Here is a 23,383-nt window from a genome sequence, read left to right on the forward strand (position 1 = left end):
TCTTTTTGGGATAAAAGAACTTCCATACTGTCTTTTATTTTATTCACAGTATTGATTATGGTAATGATATTAACTGATATTATATCAGATGTTACATTTCTAGCAAAAGGGTCGTGATCGTATAAAACATGAATATTCTGACAGATAGTTTCATCCTGAAGTCTAAAACCACGTGCGCCTTGTTTAGGTTAGTTACGGTAGGAATTCTTCCACAGTTTAGACTCCGGGAATGCTGCGTTCACGGACTGTCCGAAGTGTGGGTTTTAATAGATGATGTCACGTAAACGGAGTTCTGAAATGGTCAAAAGTCTCGTCTTTTTAGACAATTGCGATATATAAAGTGTCTAAAAATATTCTTAAGTTAAGAAAAATAAAGTTAGAAGAGAGTGAAGTTTGTAAAGTAGTTGTACTTAACTTTTTACTTTACTAAGTCGAACTTTTATCTGTCATAAATGCTTTTTTAATAGTCTTTATAAGCAGAAAGTATTGTTTTTTATTGCTAAGTGGCAAGTTGAATGTGTTTTAGTGCGAGAAGACAACTTTCCAAAAGTTTCAAACTTTTCCAAAGTTTAAGTTTCGAGGCGTCCCTGAAGGCAGCAGAAGTCTCGGTCAATTAGTAGAGTTTAGACGGCGAGGAGCGGCTGCAGTCGGTCCGTGCGGAGCGCTCCTCCAATGACTCACATCTGCGGGGGTGGGGAGTCCACGCAAGTTTGAAACTTGGATTTCAGGGGGGGAGAAAAAAGACAACACAATGGGATACGAGCTGGACCGCTTCAAGGGGACCGTGGACCCGGATTTCAAATGCAACTTGTGCAATAAGGTGCTGGAGGACCCGCTCACCACCCCGTGCGGACACGTCTTCTGCTCCGGCTGCGTGCTGCCCTGGGTCGTCCAGCAGAGCAGCTGCCCCGTCAAATGCCAGCGGATCTCCACCAAGGAGCTGAACCACGTCCTGCCCCTCAAGAACCTCATCCTGAAGCTGGAGATCAAATGTGACAACCACGCCAGGGGCTGCGACGCCGTGGTGAGGCTGCAGCGCCTGGCCGAGCACGCCGAGATGTGCGCCTTCTCCCCGGCCAAGTGCCGCAACAGGGGGTGCGACGCGGTGCTCAACCTGCGGGACGTGGACGCGCACATGCGGGAGACGTGCGAGCACAGGCCGGCGGGGACGTGCGAGGGCGGCTGCGGGCTGACGCTCACCCACCGCGAGCTGAAGTCGAAGAGCCACTGCTGCGTGCGCGCGCTGAAGGCGCACAACGGCGCGCTGCGCTGCAGGCTGCTGCTGCTGGACCGCGAGCTCAAGACGCAGACCATCCGGGCCAACGACCGGGAGAAGGCGCTCCTGGCGCAGCTGTCCGCCGTGCACGGCGAGCTGCAGATGACCGCGCTCAAGTACCAGAAGAAGTTCACCGAGTACAGCGAGCGCATCGACTCCCTCACCAAGACCGTGGCTTTCTCCTGCAAGGTGAGGAGGGGGAGCGCGCGCGCGGGCGCGCCTCGCCGTCCCGGTGAAAACTTCGCGCAAACTCCAATCTGAACACGCAGGATGGGAGACAGCAGTATGATCAGCACGCACTGATTTCTCAGTTCACTCCTGAATGTCCGCGGACCTCTCGTGCGCAAACTTTACAAGCTGTAAAATGTTTGTTTGCTCGCGGAGTCTCTTTTATTGGGACCTCCATGGGGGTTCAACACTTAAAAAAAAAAAAAAAAAAACTTTTAAAAAGTCCCTTTTCAAACTTTATCCAAACTCCTTCACACTCATCTCAGTCCTGCTTGAGGTCAGAACATAAAGGATTAAAATCAGTGTGATCAATTTGTTCAAACTCAAGTCCACAAACTTTACAAGCTGTAAAGAAGTTTGTTTGCTCACTGACTCTCCTTTATTGGGACCTCCATGTGGGCTCAACTCTTTTTAAATTTAAAAAAAAAACACACACAACTTTTTCCTGTGTGCTTCTTGGGAGTTGAGTGTGCAGTGAGAGCTGGATGTCAGCTGTGCCTCTGGCCAGCTGGCAGTCAGTGGGGGGAGGGCCAAATATTTACTGCCGTTCTGTACACAACAAGAGCCAGGTTCCCACTTTATATTGCCTCCTCACAGCATGCCGGTTTGAGGCTTTCTGTCATCGGATGTTCGCCTGTTTCCCTCCAGACAATCGCTTTAAATTAGAGCTGCAGGAGAGTCTGGCACATCCTCAACAAGAGTTAGAAATACGCTGTTTTTTTCCCCCTGTGATGAACTATTCCAGCTAGATCCTGACAGCGTTTCTAAATCTATGGGCAAATACAAGGCCTCCTTTGTGGGGAGGGTGGAGGAGTGTGTGTGTGTGTGTGTGTGTGTGTGTGCGTGCGTGAGCGTGCGTGTGTGTGTGTGTGGTGGTGGTGGGGCAGCATCCAGAAACACCAGCCTCCTCCCCTCCTGGGGTAAGGATGTTTTACGGTCCAAAATCTAAAAGCTAATGGGCAATAATCCACATCATAAAGGATGCAGGAGTTCATAAGTCAGTTAATGAATTGAATTAGTGCTGAGCTGCTGCTGCCATCCTCATCAGAGGGGAGTGGCCACGTCGTGGTTCGTTACGAGGAAGAAGAGGAGAATGGAGAAGTATGGATGAATGAGGACGTTCTCCTTTAATCTCCCTCCAAAGCCGCTCTTTACTCAGTCGCTTTGCTCCCCCTCTGTCTCCTTCGGGCTCGCTTCCCGTCAGAATCCCTTCCACCGGACTGGAGAATTGTGCATCAGAAGCGCTAATGTGGGGAAAAATTGTGAAATTGCTCATGCTGGTAGAAAAGAAGTTTTCTGCAGCTAGTTATCACAGCTGATTTGACAGTCCGGCGATGCAGATCCACCGGACGGCGAGTGTCTTATTCCCCACGAACGTCTGCTCATGCAAACGGCAGGAATGAAGTCCCCACCGGGGGGGGGGGGGGCGGGGGCCGTGCTTTGAACGCACATAAAAAGCCTGAGAACAGTCTCGGAAATCATTTCAGGCAGGAGAAAAGAGCCGGAGCGGCTCGCTGGATGACGAGGATGTGGCCTGTAAGGATGTGAAGGGTTTTTTCAGTGGAGGCAGTCAAGTAGCGAGAAGCTCTGTCGGCCAGAAAAACCTCAATGCAGACACAAGAAGGAGTGGATGGACAATGGCGGCAGACTCCGGAGTGTTTTCACTCGAAACGCCGTCGTGTAAATGCGGCCTGAGTTTACTGCAGTGGAGTGTTGCTCCCGTATCGTCACAGCAGTAGATTACACGCCCTGCTTTTCCTGACAGCCTGCATGCCGCCTTCTCTTCATCTTCTAGATAAAAGCACGGAGAAAACATCCTGGTTTTACGAGAGGACGTCCCTCAGACCTTGTTTAAGATGGCCGTCTGCTGTCTGACAGCTCTGTGGCTTCAGCCAGTGGTTGATGACGTGAATACATGGAGACACGAATGAAACCGACTCCTTTAACAGACTTATATCTGATGCTTTGGGGAAGGATGTGAAGTTGTTTATCTGATTATCGGTGTAACTCACGATAAATGGCGATACTGTGATCAAACGGATATGTCAGTCATGACGGTGCATTCAGCATTCAGCACCGTTCAGTCTGGATTGTTCTGCTCGTCTCCTTCAGACATTCAGCAGAGTCGGGCTTTTATGGTTTAAACAAAGGGAAACTGGTTTTTATCCAAGAAAATCTAAGTGGTTTCACTCTTTAAGTGACAGAGCTGTAATTCATAATCTTTTGTTTCTTCCAAAGAGAAGCTCAGAGAGACGTGAAGTCCAGCCGATCCGTCTCGCTCACAGAGATTTGCAAACAAGCAAATTCAGATGGAGCCACTGGTTGCTGACTTTACTTTAACTTTACTTCTACATACCTTTCACAGCAAGATTTCAGTGTTTCAAACCCAGCACAGCAAAAACAAAACTGGCAAACAGTACTTGTTTTAGATTGAAAAAGAGTTTTGGAATCTCTCTCTTATCTCAAAATACTTAGATTTCTACCTCCTTGCTGAACTGGACTCCTCCAGATTTACAGCTTTTCCATTCTTATCAGCCAGTATGCCGTGTTCTATCAGCCCACGGCCAATAGATGCTTAGTATTACTTATGATTAGTATTTGTCATCCACCGATCAATAACCTGTTAATAACCTTTTGATCTTTCATACATGAGGGAAACATCTTCTCCCTTTAGACAGTTAATTCCATTGTGATCTGCAGAAACCAGGAAACGTCGTTCCAACATCCTCCGCAGGCTTGAAGCCGTGGCGGTGACCTGGCAGTCGTGTTACCGCAGACCCGGAACCGCTGATCGGAGTGCGTCTGTTACTCGCTGAGCGCCACAGCGCCAGACGTCATTGGCGAGAAGGCTCTAATGCGGAGCTGTTGTGACACATCAGCTCCTCGGGTCGCTGTCACAGAGTAAACACGGGCCCGTCACTTTGCGTGACGTCTGACGGGGAACCCGCTCCGTTCCGTTTCAGTCTCTCTTCAACCTCGGCTCCCGAAGCCAGATGGAAGATTTGACCGTTTTTGTTTGACAAAAAAAAGAGAAAGACAGTGAGCGGCGGCGAGGGAGCCGGAGAAGACACCAGTCTGTGGAAGAACTGACTGTAGCTTCCAATAATAGCCCTTAATGCTAAACTGCCTCGGCGAGGCAGGAAGAGCAATAAAACAAAGCCCAAACAGTGAGACGCGGAGATGCGAGTCTCTCTGGTTCACTTCAGGGCTGCTGGAAGCGCTGTCACGGCTTTCTTCCTGCCTTATATCGAGCTCCTTCCTCCGCTGTTGGGATGACAGCTTTCCTCACTTGAACATCTCAGGGAGTTCGTCTCGTTGTGGCCACGCCCCTTTACCGAGAGACGGAGTGCTTTAGCTCATGATTTTTTTTTCTATTGGACGATAAATGGAAACGTGTTAGGTTGCGTTCATCATCCTCAAGTGTCTCCTGGATAGAAACTTTCACCACGTCTGTGGTCAGAAATGCCACAAATTTCTACATTCAGCTTCTTCTTCGTGATCACATGCCTGTAACTTTCTGAGCTGATGTTTTCTTCTTCTTCCTCTTTGTGTCGCCGTGCCGTACAAAGCCTCCTCTATATTTAGACGCACTGTGTTCAGAGGTAAACGGCGTGATGGCGGGCAGGATCGGAAAGTGTGACGGCCGCTGAGGTAAAGGCTCGCCGCGAGCTTGCCAAGTCACCAGCAGCGAGCCGAAGCCTTCCTTCCCTTCCCTCGGTAACAAGCTGCTCCACTTCTCCCCCCATTAAACGGTTGTTTACTCGACACAGTTCCCAATTGATGTCTGCAGCATGTCTCATGATGTTTTCGCACATTTACTAGAGAGGACTGTTTTTCTTTCTCTCTCTCTTTTTTTTTTTTATCACCCGGGCACACCTGATGTGTTGGTAAATGCAAAGCCTCCTGAAGAGATTTACTTCATTTCTGAGGGATTAGAGCGTCGCCGGAGTGTTTGCAGATGTGGATGCTTCCTAATTACTCGGAGTTCGTTTTAATGGCTCTCGCAGATGAAACTGGGCGGCGGCCCATCCAGCGCGCTCGGCGGCCCGTGGCGGGGTTCGTGGACCCCAGACCTTTCTGCTTTAACGCCTTTTTGTTCCACTAATGCCCATCTGTCGTCTCGTTGACAGTGACGGCTGTAGCCGCCATAATTCGAAGGCACGCGGCGTTAATGCCGCCGTGACATGGCGCAGGAGCGCACATTCCCCCGGGGCCCGACTCGCACATGATGGCCCCCCTCCTCCCATAAGGCAGTGGGGACACTGTAAAGCGCCAATAATACCTGCTTTATATTTAGGCCGGACTGGCAGCTGAAATGATGTTGCCCCATAACTCTCCTTGAAGTCCGCGCTCCGAAAGACCAGATTAAGGGCTGAGTCGGCGAGTTGATGGCGGCGTTTTCATGTCAGGATGACTCCCGGTGAGACGTCCTCCAGTGGATTCACTTACATGGGACAACGGCTAGTGGGAGAGGACGGGGTTTCAGAGAATTATTTAGACGATCCAGTATGAAGTGCGGATGCGGTGGATTCCCAACCTTTACATGAGAACCACTTGTGGAAACCGTGACACTGGAGACCGCCATCTTTCTTCTTGTCCATCTGCTATCACATATGCAGAAAAATGATTACAGCCATGGTGCACACGCGCAGTTGCACATTTTCAGAAAAGTTGTTTTCCGCTGTTTTCATGGAGACTCTGTGACTCTGAGCAACCATTATTACAGTAAACAGACAATGAAAACGGAAAGGAAGTTCACCATTTTCCCTCAAACGTTGTGTAAAAAGGTTTGTTATAATTGGATTTGTCACAAGGGGTCCAAAGCACTTCTTTCTTTCAGTTTGGGCATTTTGAAATGAACGACAAAGATCATCACGAGTGCTGAAGAATGTATCACCAGTTGTACAATATATCGTCCAGGAGCGACTGAACTGAGATCAGTTGTTTAGATTTATGCTGAAACACAAGTATGAACCTTTTTCAGTTCAAAAGGAAAAAAAATCCACAGTAAATTCAGAAAAAAAAAAAGATTTTTAATTATTTCATGTCAGAAATGACCAAAAACAGCGAAGTCAACAAACTAACTCAACTCTGACATGCTGCTATAAAACTAAAAACAGTAGGTTAGATTTCAAGTGTAATGTGTGAGACATTCTCTTTTGACCATGAGCAGATTAAAATAATTCCAATAAGCACAATATTAATATTAATAGGAATGTGTTGTATTCTGGCTGTAAGTGATATCAAGTATTTGTATTTGTGTTATTACTGATACTGAATATTGATGAGTACCTTCAATGTAATTCTTAGAATTTGTTATTTGCATTTGCTCCTGTTAACTGTCAGACATCGTCAAAAATCACCTCGCTGTCAAACTGTTTGATCTTCTTCTGGTGGAATAAACGAAGTGGGATACTCTGATAAATTACCAGAGCCACAAAATATTTTACAATGCTTCCCCTATTCCCGGGTGTAAAGTCTCTGACATAAGAAACTAGGCAAGGATAACTTATTTATATTGAACCATTCAGACAGAAGATGTTTTTATAAAACATACAACAATGCAATGAAAATAAAGCTGATATTAAATCTGACAACACTGGCAATGAAGAAAAGTTCTGAATTTTTAGGGCATTAAATAGAATGGGCTTAAGTGAATAAGTCAGCGTCTGTATTTCTGCTAAAAATGAAGAATCCCAGTGTTTTTGCCATCTCTGTTGCTGTTCACAGAACTTTTAAAGTTATCCAATGTGAAGACCTCCAAAATCGCAAAGGCACTATAAGACGATGCTGGCGAGCCGTCACTTGGCAAACGTGCAGCTGTGGGCCAACTATTTTGGAAGTTGGAGACATCTAATAGTGTGAAGCAGGCCCTGAAAATGTCAAGCATCCGGTACAGACAGGAGGGAAGTGATGAGTTATGGAACTCGTTGCATTTCTCAGCTACACCCTCTTTTTTTTGTGTGTGTGTGGAGGCCGTGACCCCTTTTTAAAGCATTCTTATCATAGGAACTAATAGAAGCTGGAAGTTTCTCACGGAAACAGACATTAGTCAGTGTGGAGTCCGTGCATGTCCAGTTTCTGTCGGCCCGGTGTGTTTGCGCTCCTCTCGGTCGCCCTCCGGTCGTTTCTCCTCCTCCTCCTGTCCTGTCTCTCTCACCTGCAGCTCATCATGGATTGCTGTGAATAACCTCCTGCCGTCTCTCTCTCTCTCTCTCTCTGTTCGCATGTCTCCTTTCTGTCTTTCTGTCTGTAGGAAGGCGAGACTAAAAGCGTGACGGTTGTGCTTCTCCGTGAGGGCGGATCTCTGGGTTTTAACATCATAGGAGGAAGGCCATGCGCGGTAGGTTGAAAGCCGAGCGCCTTGAAAGTTTTAAATCCCCTCTTCCCAACCAGCCACCCACCTCTCTCGCTCTCTCTCTCTCTCTCCCCCTCCTCCTTTCCCTTTCCCTCTCTCCGGTGATCAACCCAAGTGTCGTATGGCAACCCAGGAATGAATAGCGCATACTGGGAGCCCCACAAGCGCGCTCTGTACCGACTGCCGCAGCCTCAGACAGGCGTGCATGTGTTCTCTCGTCTGTGGACAGATGAACCGCATCTATCAACTTTTATTGTGTTTATGTATTGGTCTGGTTTCGGCGGATTTGGCATCGCAGATTTAAAAAAAAAAAACTATAATTACTTTTATGGGAGTTAAATCTGGGATTATGGCTGTAACCACAGTTGTTTTGTCTCTAATTGAGGGGATTTCGGTGGTGAGGTAAACACAGAGGGGAGGAAAGGGTCTCTTATCCCAGCAAACCTCGCTCTGCCTCCAGGCGCTGAGGTGAAAGTCATTAATGACGCCGCACGCTCTGCTGAGTGAAGACCGGAAAGTATCAGCGCTGCTGGTCTCCGTCTTCCATACATGGGGCTTCTTTCTGCAGGAAAGGTCTTCTTCCTCATCGCGTTCACAGGAGCAGGCCTCAGGTTTTTTTCCCCCCCCCTTCTTCTTATTTTCCGCAGCCACAGTGACGCACGTTTCTGAAGTGACATAGATTATCGCAGTAAAACTTTTTACAGCGGGAAGTTATAAAAAGATCCGCACATTTTAAGAAAGAGGGTGTTTTTCCCCACCGAGTCGAGCCACGGTCGCACAGATTTGCAACCTGCCTGGCTGCTGTGACAGCTCCATGCATCAAACTCAACCGAACGACGGCGGAGATGATGCTCGGCTTTTCTGGGCCTCGCCTCAAATCAACAGGCTGTGTAAGAGGCTATTCATTAGAGTAGAAATAGCTAATATCCCATTGGCCTTTTGACATGCCCGTTTCATGTGGCTGTCGCCCGGGCAGGGCTCGGGAAGCGCAATCAGCTGCCAGGTTTTGCGGTCTCCAGACGGGACCAGTTTGTCCACAGTTTAACGGGTGGCGGTGGAGCAAATCACGGAGCCGGTCGAAGAGCCGAGTGTGGGAACGCCGCTCACAGTGTTCCCCAAACGCACGCCGGGAAGATAACGGCTGGCATTCAAGCTGCCGTCAGTACCTTTGCTTCGTCCATATGAAAGTTTTTGGTTTCTTTGCTTTCTAACGAAACTCATTAGAACACGCAGGTGGAAACCCAGACATCTGATAAATGTGCTGAAATCAAGAAGAATCTCAGAAAACCTGAGAAGACGGTCGTCGTTGTTCTGACTTTGTAGTTGTTCGAGTGTTACTCTGCTCTAAATTTAGCTGCTGGGTGTCGAGATAAATGGCTGTCAGTACTCTGAGCTGCTCACTATCACACCGAAGGGACTGTTCGTTGAGGATTCAATTGTTTGGTGCCTTAAAAAAAGACACCTTGAAATACCCTAATTTTCTCTGTTTTTCAAAATACTGCGATGCTCTGAAGCCACTCTGTGGCGTGCCGTGGAACAGACAGAAAGACGATAATTGGAAGCCAACAAGCCACCTTCTCATCTGTGTATTGATATCAGATAATCTAATTTCTGTGAATTTATGACTATTTTTGTTGGAATCAAACGGGTAGAAGCTGAACATAGGATGAAAAGAAAGGAATAGGAAGAACAAGGTACAGTAAAGAGCACGGTCATGTGGATGCACAAAGACTGAACGTTTAATCCTCTCAAGTCAAATAAAATCACCATATCCGCCAACAATCATGAAGTATATCATACAGCCCTGGTGAACGATGCGACATGACGAAGGATTGTGTACAGTCATCTGTCAGACCGATCAAGAGGAGCAGAATCAATTCAGTCATGGTGTCTACCGAGTGACGGTTCTGTGCCACGTCATCAATCAGCAAATACTGGCCATATTCTAGAAATGCTGTAAAGTTTAAGAAGTATTTCTGAGAAATTAATTGAACTTTATTGAATTCCATGTGCTTCGTTTAACAGAAGATAATGCTGGAACTTTTTTCCCACAGGACGACAACGACAGCACTTCAAACGAAGGGATCTTTGTATCTAAGATCATCGAGAAAGGACCAGCGGACAAGGAGGGAGGCCTTCAGATCCACGACAGAATAATTGAGGTATGCGACCCGCACGGTTGCGCTTCATGTGAAGAAAATAGCGCGTGCTGCAAATCGCTGTCTGGTGACACAAAGCCGTCGCTCAAGACTGCGAATGTGTCGGCGACCTCTGAGCTCCAGCTGCGAGCAGCAAGCACGACACATCAAAATGAGAATTAGCTTTTTTTGGGCACTTTTTTCGTTTCGGGCTGCAGAAAAGTAAATCCTGCTGACAGCCACCGTTCCAACGTGTGCTTCCTCCAATCAGCACCAGGCAGAGGCTTCCTTAAGTGGGGCATCGCTGCAGATAGGTCGAGATAAACCTGAGGCGAAGCTGTCCGTCTTGTCTTGGGTTTCTGCTGAGCGAGAGAGAGAGAGAGGGAGAGCCGTGTGTGTTTTCTTGCTTCCGAGCTAACAAATCCCTTATGACAGAGCTGCCGCGTAGCATCCTCCTCTCGCCTTTTAACAGATCGTCGTGCGGAAAGGCCGGCTCACCCCGAGGTCAACTTGAGGGATGCGCTGAAAAAACTCAGCATCACAAAGGTGGCTTTTATAGAAGAGTCGACGAGCGGAGCCTCGCACAATGGCTGCATTGAATTGGAGAGGTTTGTGCGGATTACTAGTGTGTATTACCGCGTGCCACAAGATGACAAATATGGTTTGTCGCCGGCTTTATAGTCAAACCTCAGTGAAATTGCCCTCGGAGCTTTCTGACCAACACATTGCTCACAGTGCTGTTTTGTGGAAAGTGTTTACACAAAAAGAAAAAAAAAAAAGAGAAGCCTCCCAACATCTGGTCTCTGTTGATCACTCTATCCCGTCGTTCCTGCTGTCGATCGCTAACTCCAAGCAAAAAACAGAAACGCCGGCGCTGGCGCAGACTTCCAGCTCCAGACAACAGGCTCGTACGTGAAGTGACGCTGCCGGAGCTGTGACCGGTTAGCGATCGGTTAGCGATCGGTTAGCAGTCTCTCCACGCAACAGAGTTAACCGCCTCCATGTGTTTTGCAACTTGAGATCTTCAAACAAAGGGAAGCCTGAGCCAGCAGTTTACTCGGGTCTCGGTGGCTCAGGTTTGGTGGTTCAATTCCCAGAATAAATAAAAGACAGCGAGTACCAAACATCTCCCACTGGTAAGCGAGAATTGGAGGTTGTTGCTTTGTGTTGGCCAGTTTCTCTATAAAATGCACTTTATAAAGGTGTATTTACCTATTTCCTTTGATCGGGTTAAAACAAACCCCGTTATACAGGCTTTGTTAATTATGATGTCTGCTTGTAGAAGGGTAAACGCTGCTATCTGCTCCTGGTCGAGCAGACCGAGTCTGCGTCTTGGCGCTCTTTCAAGCCGATGTGGCTCCATTCAGTTAAAACCCTCGTTGAAGTCGTGATGCGGCTGATGTGAAGGCGCTGATCTCTGGAAGTGTTGTAACCTTCCAGATTGTACGAACTGATTCACTGCCGTTGTTATGACTCCTCGATAGCGTTCTGATTCAAAGTTCATTTACCATTTTAGAGATTAGCTAGTGTGCGTCACCGCGGCTCTGGAGTCACACGTGAGCCACCGAGGCCTGGTAACCTTCCTAATGCCGCCCAGCCTCGTCGTGTATGGCTGCTATTGACGGTATCTTGTGTCGAGCCGAGATCGACATTCACCCTTCATCTTCTACAGAAAAAGAGAGCGCGTTTTTTGTGTTTGAAGCTCTTGTTTGCAAAGTCACGGAACATCGAAGTGGAGAGGACACGAAGAGCCCTAGGAGGTGGTAAACCATCCTCTTAAGTGATCTTATCTTTTCACCGGGTGAAGAATCACCAGTCAGAACCCAGCAGAATAAATCATTCAGCCATTGAAATAGTATAAATGTATAGACAGTTCAGCTGATATCCGACATTGGTGCTTTTCATCAGTCGGGAAACCCGATAGCGGCGGCGGCTCATGTTTCCACGACTCCTTCTTTGTTGAGCGGTTGAAGCAAAAGAGAGAGAAGAAAAAGTGCATGTCATGCTTTTTCAGTCCTCGGTGACAAATGCAACGTCATGACACAGTTTTCAATTGTGCGGCTCTTTAACCCCAGGTGACTGGATATGTAAACTTGTGGATTTACACTGTACAATCAGAGGAAATTAATCCCCGAGAGCCCGAAGGCAGTTTCATGTTTTGAGTTTGTGGGTTGAAACTAACCGCTCGTGTCCCATTTAGTACCGTCAGCCACATTTCGTGTGACATGTGTGATGGTTACGACGTCTGAGTTTGTTTTCGTGAAAAGATTAGAAGGGAAAATGTTATTTAAAGTAAACCATGTGCTGATTAAAAGCATCTTGAGAAAATAATGGAGTCCATTCAGCAAAGATGTCGACCTTTTTTTCTTTTTCTTTTTGTGGTGATGTGAGTTACGAAAGCAGCTTTGTTTTTTTGTTTTTTTTTTTCTTTTTGCTTTTTTTAATCATCCATCATGGTTATTGTTTTTTGTTTCATATTGTCTTTTAAAAATGTCCCACAGTATAAGCTTGAGTCAGTTTTAGCCAAATGTGAACATTGAAAATAAAAGAGCAGGAAAATACCTTTCTGGGAGTCTCATTCATGTCTTGGCATCGGTGTCAAGTTGGATGTTTGGCATAGCAGACGTTTCTTTCGCTGTTATTCACACAAGAAAATGAATAAGAGAGAGCTTAAAGTGAAAGTTTCTTAGATTCTTAGCTTGGTTTCTGGTCAAGTTTAATGTGTAGTCCAGTAACATAAAGGTTTTGTACATAAAGCACATCTTTTACAAAAGATGCTAAGATTTAAATGAGGTTTTATACCAGCGGAGGTTTCACGTTGTAGATTACAGCATTTATCTCCCTAAAGCCACAAACAACTTTTGAATTTATTTTGGAATGACAGGAAGTTCATCACATAGCAGCCTAAAGCAAACTTTTTGTAGACCTTTTCATGCTTAGACGTACTTAAATTAACTGATTCGACTCCAGTTATTTCCAGCTGTGTGTAATGATGAGTCTTCAGTGTCGACACCCTCAGTTTCCATTCCAGTGGCAAGAAAAATGTTTGCCTCCACCCCCCCCCCCCCCCCCCCCCCCCCGCGTTGAGTCGGGTTTACAGGCCTGCAGAGGCCGTGGTTTTGACAGGCTGGCCCGGTCCGGCCGTGGGGATCAGATCAGCCGCTCTGCTGAAGGACAGTGGTGTTACATGGAGCAGTGAGACGCCGGCTCACCTGAGGAGGCTGAGAACGGCGGCGCTGCCGACAGCCGCCGCGCCCGTTTCCCCCTTCCTGCAGCCGAGGTGTTAGTTCCAGTAAGTCTATATGGATGTAACATGTACATGAGGATCCGCGGCCCGTCCTTCTATAACAGGCTCTTAGCGGGGGAGTGTGACAGCAGATGGCTGTCCGCGAGCCGAGCTGCAGACTGGAATGAATCAGCACATGAATACCTCCTTGTTCAGACAGACTTTTTTTTTTTCCCCTCCTAAGAAAAAACTCCAGCTCATGTTTGCGTTCGCCGGGCCGTCCGCACGCTCGGGATCTGGGCGTGTTTGTGCCAGGATTTGATAAATAAGTTGGTTTTCAGTCTCACAGTGGGGAGGCCCGGGCGCCGCTCAAGTCCAATCAAAGCTGATCGATTGATCATGCACACGTTTTTCCTTCCCAATAATCCCACCACTGGACTTCAAAGCTCACTGGGCAGAGCTGGGAGGCTCTCTCTGCCGGGTGTTTTCCCTACACAAGCGAACTTCCTCTTTCTTCAAGCCTCCCTGCTTGTGCAATTTGACTAAACCCTAATGTCACAATCCCCAGAATGGCGGCGGCTAAGCTCTCGGGATGAAGAACTGGGAGTTTTCTGTGTGGGCTCTCAGAGTGTGAAAATAGGAAGAGAGTGGAGACGCCTGGCCTGCCGTTGTAAATGTCGCCTTGTAAATCCTCGGCAAACATTCCCGGGTCGCAGAGGGTGAGCAGCAACAACTACTTCAAAATAAACTGACACGGGGAGCCCAGCGCGAGGTTGGAGTTTTGCTTCTGTTGGATGTTGCCTCCAAATCAAGCACCTTTATCATGGCGGGAACCCCATCCCCCTTTGTTTGACTCTGCTGCTCATGCCGCAAATGCACGCTGGTGACATTTAAAAGGGCTCCCCCAACAGGTGGAAAGGCATTGCAAGACTGTAATTCCAAAATAAGGTTCTTTAAAACGTCACGTCTCCGGTTTCCATGATCTTATTTCCCTAACTCGGACCAATCGATCACCTCTAGCTTGACGCCGAAGTTAGCCGCCTCCGAGGGGGGATTCATTTTATTTAAAGTGAGCTGTGGGCTGCAGTTCTCTCCAGCGCGTCGCACCTGCTCTTTCTTACTTGTCAACCAGCTGAATGAGTTGCGAGGTTACCCACAGTGAAGCACTAAACACCTCAAGCCTCCCCCGCAGTTCCTCAAGTGTCAAGTAGTCACCAGGCGAAGGCTGGCCCGAAACGCCGCCGGATCGCCGTTGACTGACAGAAATGTGGAGCGAGCGGAGCCGCAGTGCCGCCATCCGAGGCGAGGACGAGGGAGACGTCTGAGGCACTGAACGCTGACGACTGGGTTTTTGTGCTCTTTCATGCTTTTTATGCTCCTTATAGTGAAAAGATCCTCTCTTCACTGATATTTCTAATACTTGTGAGTGTATTCTCATATTTCCAAGGTCAAGGAGGACAGTGTTATTTAGAGAAAGGCTCTTGAGTTTACGAAGTCAGTCTGAGTAGTTATTATAAATCTCGTCTTTCTCCTACAAATAATAATAAAAAAAATCTCACGTTGGCAGGAGTCTTTTTGTCGACTGTTTAAAGGCTCCATCGCATCAGTCACCAGTTTCTTTCCAAATTGAATTTAAGAGCTCAATAATGGCCGTTGCACCTCCTGTTTCTGTGGCTTCCAGTTGCAGTTAAAGGAATGTCGACCTCCATCAGAGCGAGGTCGCGCCCTCAGGTCCTCGAACCGGGACCTTCCCCGTCGAGGCTCAAATGTTAAAGTGACCGTGCTCCGACTGTTGGTGGGCTTTGCAATAAAGAGCCGAAGCAGATAAGGGTCTCAGATTCACTGCTGCCGTTTAAACCAGACCTGAAGCCCGTCTCGATGTGAGTTGGTCCTTTCACTGCTTGTTTGGGTTGTGAGGTGTCGGTCACCACCTTGAGGTGACCACTGTTATTGGAGATGTTTATATAAAATTGAATTGAAATAACTCAGATTTATTTTACATGTGTGACAGTTCCTATGACAGTTTCTCACTATGACCATCAGGAAGTTTGTAATCACATGTGTCTGTGGGACTTCAGCCCATCAGTGTGTTTACAGGCAATTAAATGATTAAATCATGGTGGCGTATCTTCATCGCCTTGGCTGCTTCACCAGCAGGATAATGAACTGTAAAGATTAACACATTGTGGAGAGAACTGTGTCAGAAAAGCAACTTCGAGGTGAATCTGAGGTGAATCATTCAGCTGTCTAACAGGCTCACTCGTGTTGTGTCGTCTGAAAGCGGCGTATTTAGCGTGTCGTCGGTTCGCCTGGAACAAAAACCAAATGTCAGCCTTGGAACGGAGTGGCGTGATTGGCCGGCCTCCATTGTCACTAATAAGTTGTCGCGGCACATGGTGTCCTCAGCAGGACATGTGCCAGAAGTTCCCCGGGCGTTATTTCTGCCCCGCAGGGCTCTGAGGAGCAGACAGAGGAGTTATTTCCCTGAGGGGGGAATCACATGTTTGGCATTCTGAGGCAAGAAGCAGGCCTTTGTCAGACCCTTTTATTGGATTTTGGCCCCCGTGCAGCCAGTGTGTTTACTCCCCAGATGGAGCGGGCTGAATGCGGCCCCGCTCCGTCGCTCCCGACCGGCCCGAGACGGGATGAACCCGCGGCGGGCTAAGCGGGCCAATCCGAGCGGCGGGCCGCATTCCTGTGCCCCCGTGGTCCGGCCGAGGCAGGGAGCAGGACATTAAATCAAATCTAACTTTAAAGAGTCCATAATCAGCTTCTGGTGGGAGCCGCTGCCCTGTGCGGCGCGGCGCGGCGGGCCTTAAGAAGCCGGCACAAGCACATCTTTGTTTTCTGCCGCTCCGTTCGGCGGGGGGGGGGGGGGAATACCTTTTGGAGATGGTGTGAGGTGAGCTTACGCCTCGGAGGCCGCCTCGCCGCCTTTCTTCTCCTGTCCTCCTCTCCGTTTATGCATCTTGTGTCCTCAAAGGCGAGGCGGCGCTTGATGATTTTCATGGAGACGTACAGTCTGGCCTTCACTGTTTGCTCTGCACCAACACGGCCCCCGCAGAAGCCTTCAGACGGGCGACAAACGGGTGTAATTAAGGCCAATCTTCCTGCCAATCAATCAGTGGTCGTGAGCAAATGGATCGGCAACAATCGGCTCAGGTTGCTCTGCCAGCTGCTTCTCATGTCAGCCCGCCCCCCCCCCCCCCCCCCCAAGCTCAGACTGCCCACCGACTCCTAATTAACTACCCTCAATTAAACCCTAATAGGCTGATTAACAGACCCTTAGTTGTGCAGTAATGGCCCGTCGTTTCCTCCCAGTGCCCCTCTGAAATGCATCCCGACTCCAGCATGTTAATCACCGCCCACACTCTCTCTCTCTCTCCGTTCCTCGCTCCATCCGTCTCTCTCGCTCTCTCTCTCTCTCTCTCTCTCTCTCTCTCTCTCTCTCTCTCTCTCTCTCTCTCTCTCTCTCTCTCTCTCTCTCTCTCTCTCTCTCTCTCTCTCTCTCTCTCTCTCTCTCTCTCTCTCTCTCTCTCTCCGTCTTGCTCTCCAGCAGTGCAGAGACGATTTTAGCAGACTTGAAACCCGCGTGTTTCCATCTGGCTGACCTCCCCTGAGACGGGTTCAGGCCGTTCTGAAATAGAGTGATTGAAAGACAGTTAGCTAAACTCTGATCGGAAGGCCACACTCGTACGTTTCAAGTAACGTTTCAGGTTTCATGAACGTTTCACAGTGTTTTGAAAACTATGTCCGTTTAGAGGGAAATGGCAGAAGCACTGAAAGCAGTGTTCTTAGCATGTAGGTTCACCAGTTGATCCCTCCATTATTGTTATTGTCTGTCTGTTCAGTAGCATTTTCACGGAGGCTGAGATGGAGCCTTTTCAAAAAGTTGTGTTTTCAGTGGCTCCGAGCATTGCTGTCGTGTAGACTGACACTCAAAGGACAACAAAAGTTTTCCGTTTTCGTCTGTAAACAGGGTCTAAAACCCATGACCATCACAGCACAGCACTGACTTTCTATCAGTAACACGGACTCAGATGTAGCATATCACAACTATTCTCAGTTCAAAAATTAAAATACATCCTGCCCTTCTTTAAATACCAAGGCAATAGCATCCAGAACAAAAGAGAATTTGTGTTTCCTTTTAAAATAGTACAGAACCGATCACTAAACATGTCGTTTGAAATCCTTAAGTTTTAAGGTTTCTGTACTTCTCAAACTGTTTTGAATGAAGTGGTCTTCACGCTCGGCACTGTGACACCTTGTGTTGGTCTCGGCGGCGTTGCTAAACATGATTTTGTCTGAACCTCTTATGTAACTGTAGGCGTGAGAACAGTCACTGTGGCACGCCGTGTCCTGCAGAATTACAACCAAACCATTTGGGGATGGGGGCATTTGAGCATGTGCAGAATATTAGACTGAAGTAAAATAACTAATGAAACACCTCCAGACGCTTTGATCTCATCTAATTTATTCTCGTTTTTTTTTTTTTTTTTGCTTTGTTTTTTGGAATTTCATTTTTTCTTTTATATGTTCTTGTTTTTAATGTTGCTTTGAAGCTTTTTTTTTTTTTTTAAATTTGCTTTGAGGCTCTCGACCGTCCATGAAGGAAGCAGCTTGGAAGACTCCTAGAATAAAAGATCAGCAAATGATCTCAATATGAATGCATTCGTGGGTTTATCCTCTGCATGTCGACAGATTTGGCCAATCAGAAGAATCCTTATTGATTATTAGCGTTGTCTCAAAATCAAGGAAAACACGGCAATGTTTTTGAAAATCGTTTTGGTGTTTTAGTTTCAGAAAAGTCTCGCGTTAACTTGGCACTGTTTTGAAAATTGGTGTTTGTTGCAAAGCAGCAGTAGCCAAACATGTCAAGAAGTAGCTGGAGTAGCTCTCGGGTAGCAGAGAACGGCAGCGAGAGTCTCTCAGGAGGAGGAGAAAGGAAACAGGAAGCAGTCTTAAACCCATCAGCTTAATGAAAGTGATGACAGTCTTCACCACATTCATCCCCGCTCGCTCCGACCGCAGCTTAAAACCTCGCCGTTCGACCCGGGACTGGCTCAGCCAATTAAACCTGATTTATTTAACGTGTACGGCGGGCGTTGATTCCACTTGTGTAGGTAAACGCTTTGTGACGGAGATGAGAATCGACAGGAGGCGGGCGGGGGAGGGGGCCGCTCCGTACGGGGAAGTCAATTAGGCGGAGCGTCTCACTGCTCAGTCTCAGTGGTAGACTTAAGAATAAATCACCATATGTTGACGCGTGTGTGTGTGTGTGTGTGTGTGTGTGTGTGTGTGTGTCCCTGTTTAAGTCTCCATAGTTTCATTGCTTACAGTAAAAGTTCAGTGGAACAGCTCGCTCCAGCCGGATCCCCGCGCCTCGGTTTAATGATGTGGGAACTTTCGCCCCGCTATCCTGCAGATCCCATCTTTGGCTGGTTGGCGGCAGCCGCCGAGACTCACGTATTTGTTTCTATGGAAATTACCGACGGTGATTGAAACCCCGATCCAGCGTGGGTCCGGAGGCAGATTAGAAGCTATGGATTCCTGCTCATCAATCAAAGTGTCAGCAGTGCGCTGGTCCTCCTCTCATATGGAACATTACTGTTGTTGCTCCGCCGAGATGATGAAGTGGACTTCATTTCTTTTCCCACAGCTCTGTCTGACTTTAATCTCCGCTTGCTGTTAATCACTTACAGTAGAATTGACTTTTCAGAGTCACTTCATCGTCACACTTTTATTTTTTTTTTTCTCACTTTTTCTGAATCGCACGTCTCAGTTTTTCTGGTTCCTCAAGACACAGAAGTGCAAGTCGGACTCCCAGCGTTGTTGTCTGGATAATAAAGCTGCGTCCAGGGTCGCACCTAATGTTTCCATCATTAATTCTGGCCGGGCCCGACCCTGGGGGTGCTTTGTATTCTCCGGGAGGAGAAGGGGACGCGCCTCGGGTTGCTGCCCCCGCCACAGAGCGGGCCTTGACGATCACGCAGCGTTTGATGGATGTGCTGCTGTGAGCGCCGCGCTGCAGTCACCCGGCCGGGACTCTCTTATCTGAACTCATCTGCGCTGACTGCATTCGCTCCGGCTGCTGGGATGAGATCAGCGTCTCTGCCTATTTCCAAACAACTCCTACTACAATCGATCACTTTACTCTGTCTTCTCTTCTGATATGAAGTCAAGCTCTGAGGTTGAATTTACACCGTCAGTGTGAGGTGACCCAATTCAGATTTCTTTGCTCTTATGTGGCGCATATCGGATCTGTTTTTGGACCATGTAAACAGGAAAAAGACGCATGCATTGGGATGTTTTGAGATTGGACACATGTCTCGTTCGTATGTGGGGATAAATCAGATCGGTATCGGACAGGTGCCAAAGCCACCGCCGCGTAAACATCTGTCATTAAATCTGCCAATGGAAGGGAAGCGTTGAGGCTGTCTTGACGGGAGGGAACTCCAGTTCAGAGGCCAGTTGAAGAGGCGACAGGACTTCTCAGAGCGGGAGATACTGGTCACATGTGCAGAAGATGCCGATTATCGCCGCTTCCCTCCTTCTCTGCACCGCAACGCCACCATCAGACGGTTCAGAAGGACCCTGAATAAGATTTAGGCAACAAATACTGACCTGGGCGTCAAGCCTTGGAGTGTAAATGTTCCCTGTCTGTCACCATGCATAAACTTATTGACCATGACAGGAGTGTCTGGAAAGACCTTTTACCATTTAACCAATGTTTGACTAAAACTGCGACAGACCAACTGAACTCACTGTGAATGTTTGGCACACGGTCTATTAATCATTTGTAGTTTTCCTCCCCTCCCGCCTGTCGTGATGCCCGGATTAGTGCATCCTCTCTTGGCTCGTTGTGTGTACTGCAGCAGCTTCAGGAGGAGGTGGGAGGAAAGCATTGACAGCAAACACTTTAATAACAAAGAGGAGCCGAGTGTAAATGTCAGATGAGTCTGATTCCACCTCTCACTCTCATCAGGTTCCACTCTTTCTGCAGATCATGTGGAGGCGGAGGCGTCTCTTATTTGGAATTCAAAAAACAACCTAACTAACACCTTGATGCGTCATTAAGTTTGAAAATAATCGTACTGTGAAGTTCCAGACGGTGCAGACCGGCGGTTTACACTTTAATTCAACCCTCTGACACTTCCTCACTTAACAGGAAAGTTTCCTCCAGCCGCGCTGCGGCCGCGGCCCGGCAGATGTTGGTTTTCACTTTGCGAGGCTCCATTAGGGCTCGACAGATGCAGAGCGCACGGGGCTGACGCCACCCGACACAACGGCCCCGCCTGTACGTGACAGATGTTCGGTAATGTCGGGGCTAATTGGAATACGCCAACACACGTCGGCTCGTAAAAACTTTTCCACGTGTGCCTCAACTTAACATATTTGTGTACAGTAGTCCTGCAGCGCAGGAATTAGTCACAACAGCTGCGCCTTAGACTTCAAGACGTGGAGAAACCAAACGGGCCGATGCAGCCTGTTGGGATAAATCAGGGTTCTATATATTATTTTACATTTTTATGTCCAACTGTGAAGAAAGTTAACTTCCCCTTGCACTGGAGATACCTGGCTGTAACGGTAAAGTATTTGATTGGAGAAACATTTTGTGGAATAATCTGTTGAAATGACATTTTATTCAGCAGTTTTGTTAACTGGGGTTTTAACTGAAGTTAAAAACAATAAGATTAATGACCCATGAGAACAAACTCAGATTTGCATTTTTGCAGAATTTTATATATTTTTTCAAACAACATGAAGTCACGCAATAAAAATTGGTAAAATATTTTAGTTTCAAATGATATTGTATCATGATGTGGAACTTTTTGCATGATGGCTTGTTACAAAAGAAAACTTTGAAGTGTGATAATGTTGTGCCAATATTTTCCTGCCTTGTACAGATTGAACAAATCATAGTAATCAAAGAGAGTTCAATTTATTAGAGTGAAATGTATGTGATTTCAAAGAAGTCTGCGCATTTCACAGTTTTTTTTGCTCCAGAAGGTGTGATTAAAACTGGCTTTATGCTGGTATTTGAATCATTTTTGGTAGTAATTGTTTGGTTTCTGTGAAAATAGACATTTTAATGAAGGAAACTCAACAAAAACCCCTTTGCAGTGTTGAATGTGTCTGTGGCCCCTGAGCTGAAATGTGTCGTAGACGCTACACACTGCCCGGTGCGTACTGTAGTACATATCAGACCCCCCCCCCCCTTCACTGCTGCCCCTCAATCCTCCTCATTCAAGAAAGACTTGAGCTCTCCTCCATTCAACATCCAATTAGCGGCGCCGGTGGCCGCTGCCGCCGCCGCCTTTTGTCATGCAAATGTGTGCAAACAGAAAGGATTGTTGGTCGGCGTGGGCTCGCCCGGCTCTGTTACGCTGCTTTGCCGGCGCCTTTTTCTCCCCTTTCCCCCAGAGAGAGATGTTCCCTTTCAAGCGCTACCTCTCTGTCTCATTCAAGACTTCCTCTTTTCCTTTGACAAACAGCCCGGAGGAATGGTCCAAGCTGGCTCATTGAGCAAGTTTTTCAGGGACAGGAAGGGGAAAAAAAAAAAGAGCAAAAGAGAGAGAGAGAGAGAGAGACGTTGAGCGGATGCCTCCCTCGCACATCCCCACTCATGTCTCATTTCATTTTGCTTTTTCCTTTCCCCCCCCCCCCTCCACTCAGAGGATGAGTTATTCTATAGCGAGAAGTGCTGTGTGCTCGCTGCCAGTACTCCCTTCTCTTTGAGAATATACAGGTGCTTCTCCCCGCCAAGTGCACACTTCCCCGCTCTCCGCCTCCACCTGTGTTCCTGCAGTGATACACGCCACATGTTCTGTCATAACCGCTCCGTCTGAGCCGTTCGGAGACGCTGCCACAGCTCAGCGCTGCGGCGTTCAGGTCCCACGTGTAAAACGCTGAATTTCTGACTTGCGCTTGTATTAATCTGCTTCATTGGAAGCACATGTTTAATAACTCGTCTTGTGTTCGGGCTGATCCTCGGCTCATTCCGTCCCCTCTTTAAGAGAGAGAGAGAGAGAAAAAAAAGGGTACACCTTGTACCTGGGGTCGAGCGGGTTGTTTCCACAAATTCCTGCAGATCCTGACACACGATAGGCTCCCGGTTCAGAGAAAATAACTGGCAGGCGTGGCGGGAGAAGACCACCGGCCGAGCGCCGAGCCGCCTGCCAAGGTCAACGCCAAGGTGTCAGTAGAGATGCCTGCGCCGCCCAACAGAGGGGGGCTTTGATCGGAGCCTCGCCGGGAAGATGTAGCTTTTCATCAGAGAGGCGCGGCGGCGGACGTGCGGCGGCGGCCATTTTGTCTGCATCTTGGACGGAGATCCAAGCGGACCCCCGCCTCCCCTCCCTGCCTTCTCCTCCGTGTTGGAGTGGAGCTCCAGCGCCGTGATTGATATGTGCAGGTGGTAAAGGATATCCCCCTGAGTGAGAGTTCCCAGCTCACTTGAAAGAGAATATTTTCCCTCCTCGCCATCTTATGAAAACAGGACTTTCAAAGCAGAAAGTCAAGAGCGCGGCCAAGAAAAGAAAAGGTCTAATTTAATGTCTAATGTCTCTAATGTCACGCCTATCCCGGACGGACAATGGGCCTTTGTGAGGCCGTCGTAGGTCTCTTTCTTCAAGGGTTAGCTCCTTTTCTCCTTCGTAATGCTCGAGCGTCGGCCCAGCTCCTTCAGGCTTACTGTTAAAGACGGAGAAATAAACCTTTTGTCACTTCGGTTTCCACATTCTCTCTTCTGCTGCAACAGTTTCCATGAGAGCGAACAGAGGGAAGCTGTCGGCGCTGAAGGAGGAAGATGCCGTTGTACGGTCTTCTAGTGAGTTGTTCCAGTTTATGTGGAAAGAGGATAAATAAATGTTTACTCTTGTTTTGACTTGTTTTCTGAAGAATGTTTCTCACTGGGGCGTGTTTTTCCTCCGCAAGTCAAGATGATTTTAGCAGAGATGTTGGTGCTTTGAGGCGCGGAGAGGCTTGTTGTTGCTCCAGACTTGGACCCCGTCCACCAGGAGACGAGAAGGTTTCTGCAGCGTCATCAAGAAATGTGTCAACATGTGAATGAGAGTCGACACGAGTCTGGCCAGAACGCCCTCACGCCATCCAGCACACACGCTCTGAGAGCAAATAAAGAGAACGCTACGCAGTGG

General features: G+C 47.9%; 1 protein-coding gene across 2 annotated transcripts in view; it reads left to right on the forward strand.

Moving 5' to 3' along the window:
• Positions 1–644: 644 nt before the first annotated feature.
• Positions 645–23,383, forward strand: part of pdzrn3b (PDZ domain containing RING finger 3b) — a 108,698-nt gene continuing 85,959 nt past the window's right edge. The window contains exons 1-3 of one of the 2 annotated variants that reach the window (XM_030092163.1): positions 645–1,465; positions 7,761–7,847; positions 9,917–10,024. In XM_030092163.1, coding sequence (XP_029948023.1) covers positions 752–1,465; positions 7,761–7,847; positions 9,917–10,024 — 909 coding nt within the window. In that variant the 5' untranslated portion in view covers positions 645–751. The remainder of the gene's footprint in view (positions 1,466–7,760; positions 7,848–9,916; positions 10,025–23,383) is intronic. The other variant, XM_030092164.1, reaches the window with a different exon arrangement.

Source organism: Salarias fasciatus, chromosome 5, assembly GCF_902148845.1.
Source record: "Salarias fasciatus chromosome 5, fSalaFa1.1, whole genome shotgun sequence".
NCBI lineage: Eukaryota > Metazoa > Chordata > Actinopteri > Blenniiformes > Blenniidae > Salarias > Salarias fasciatus.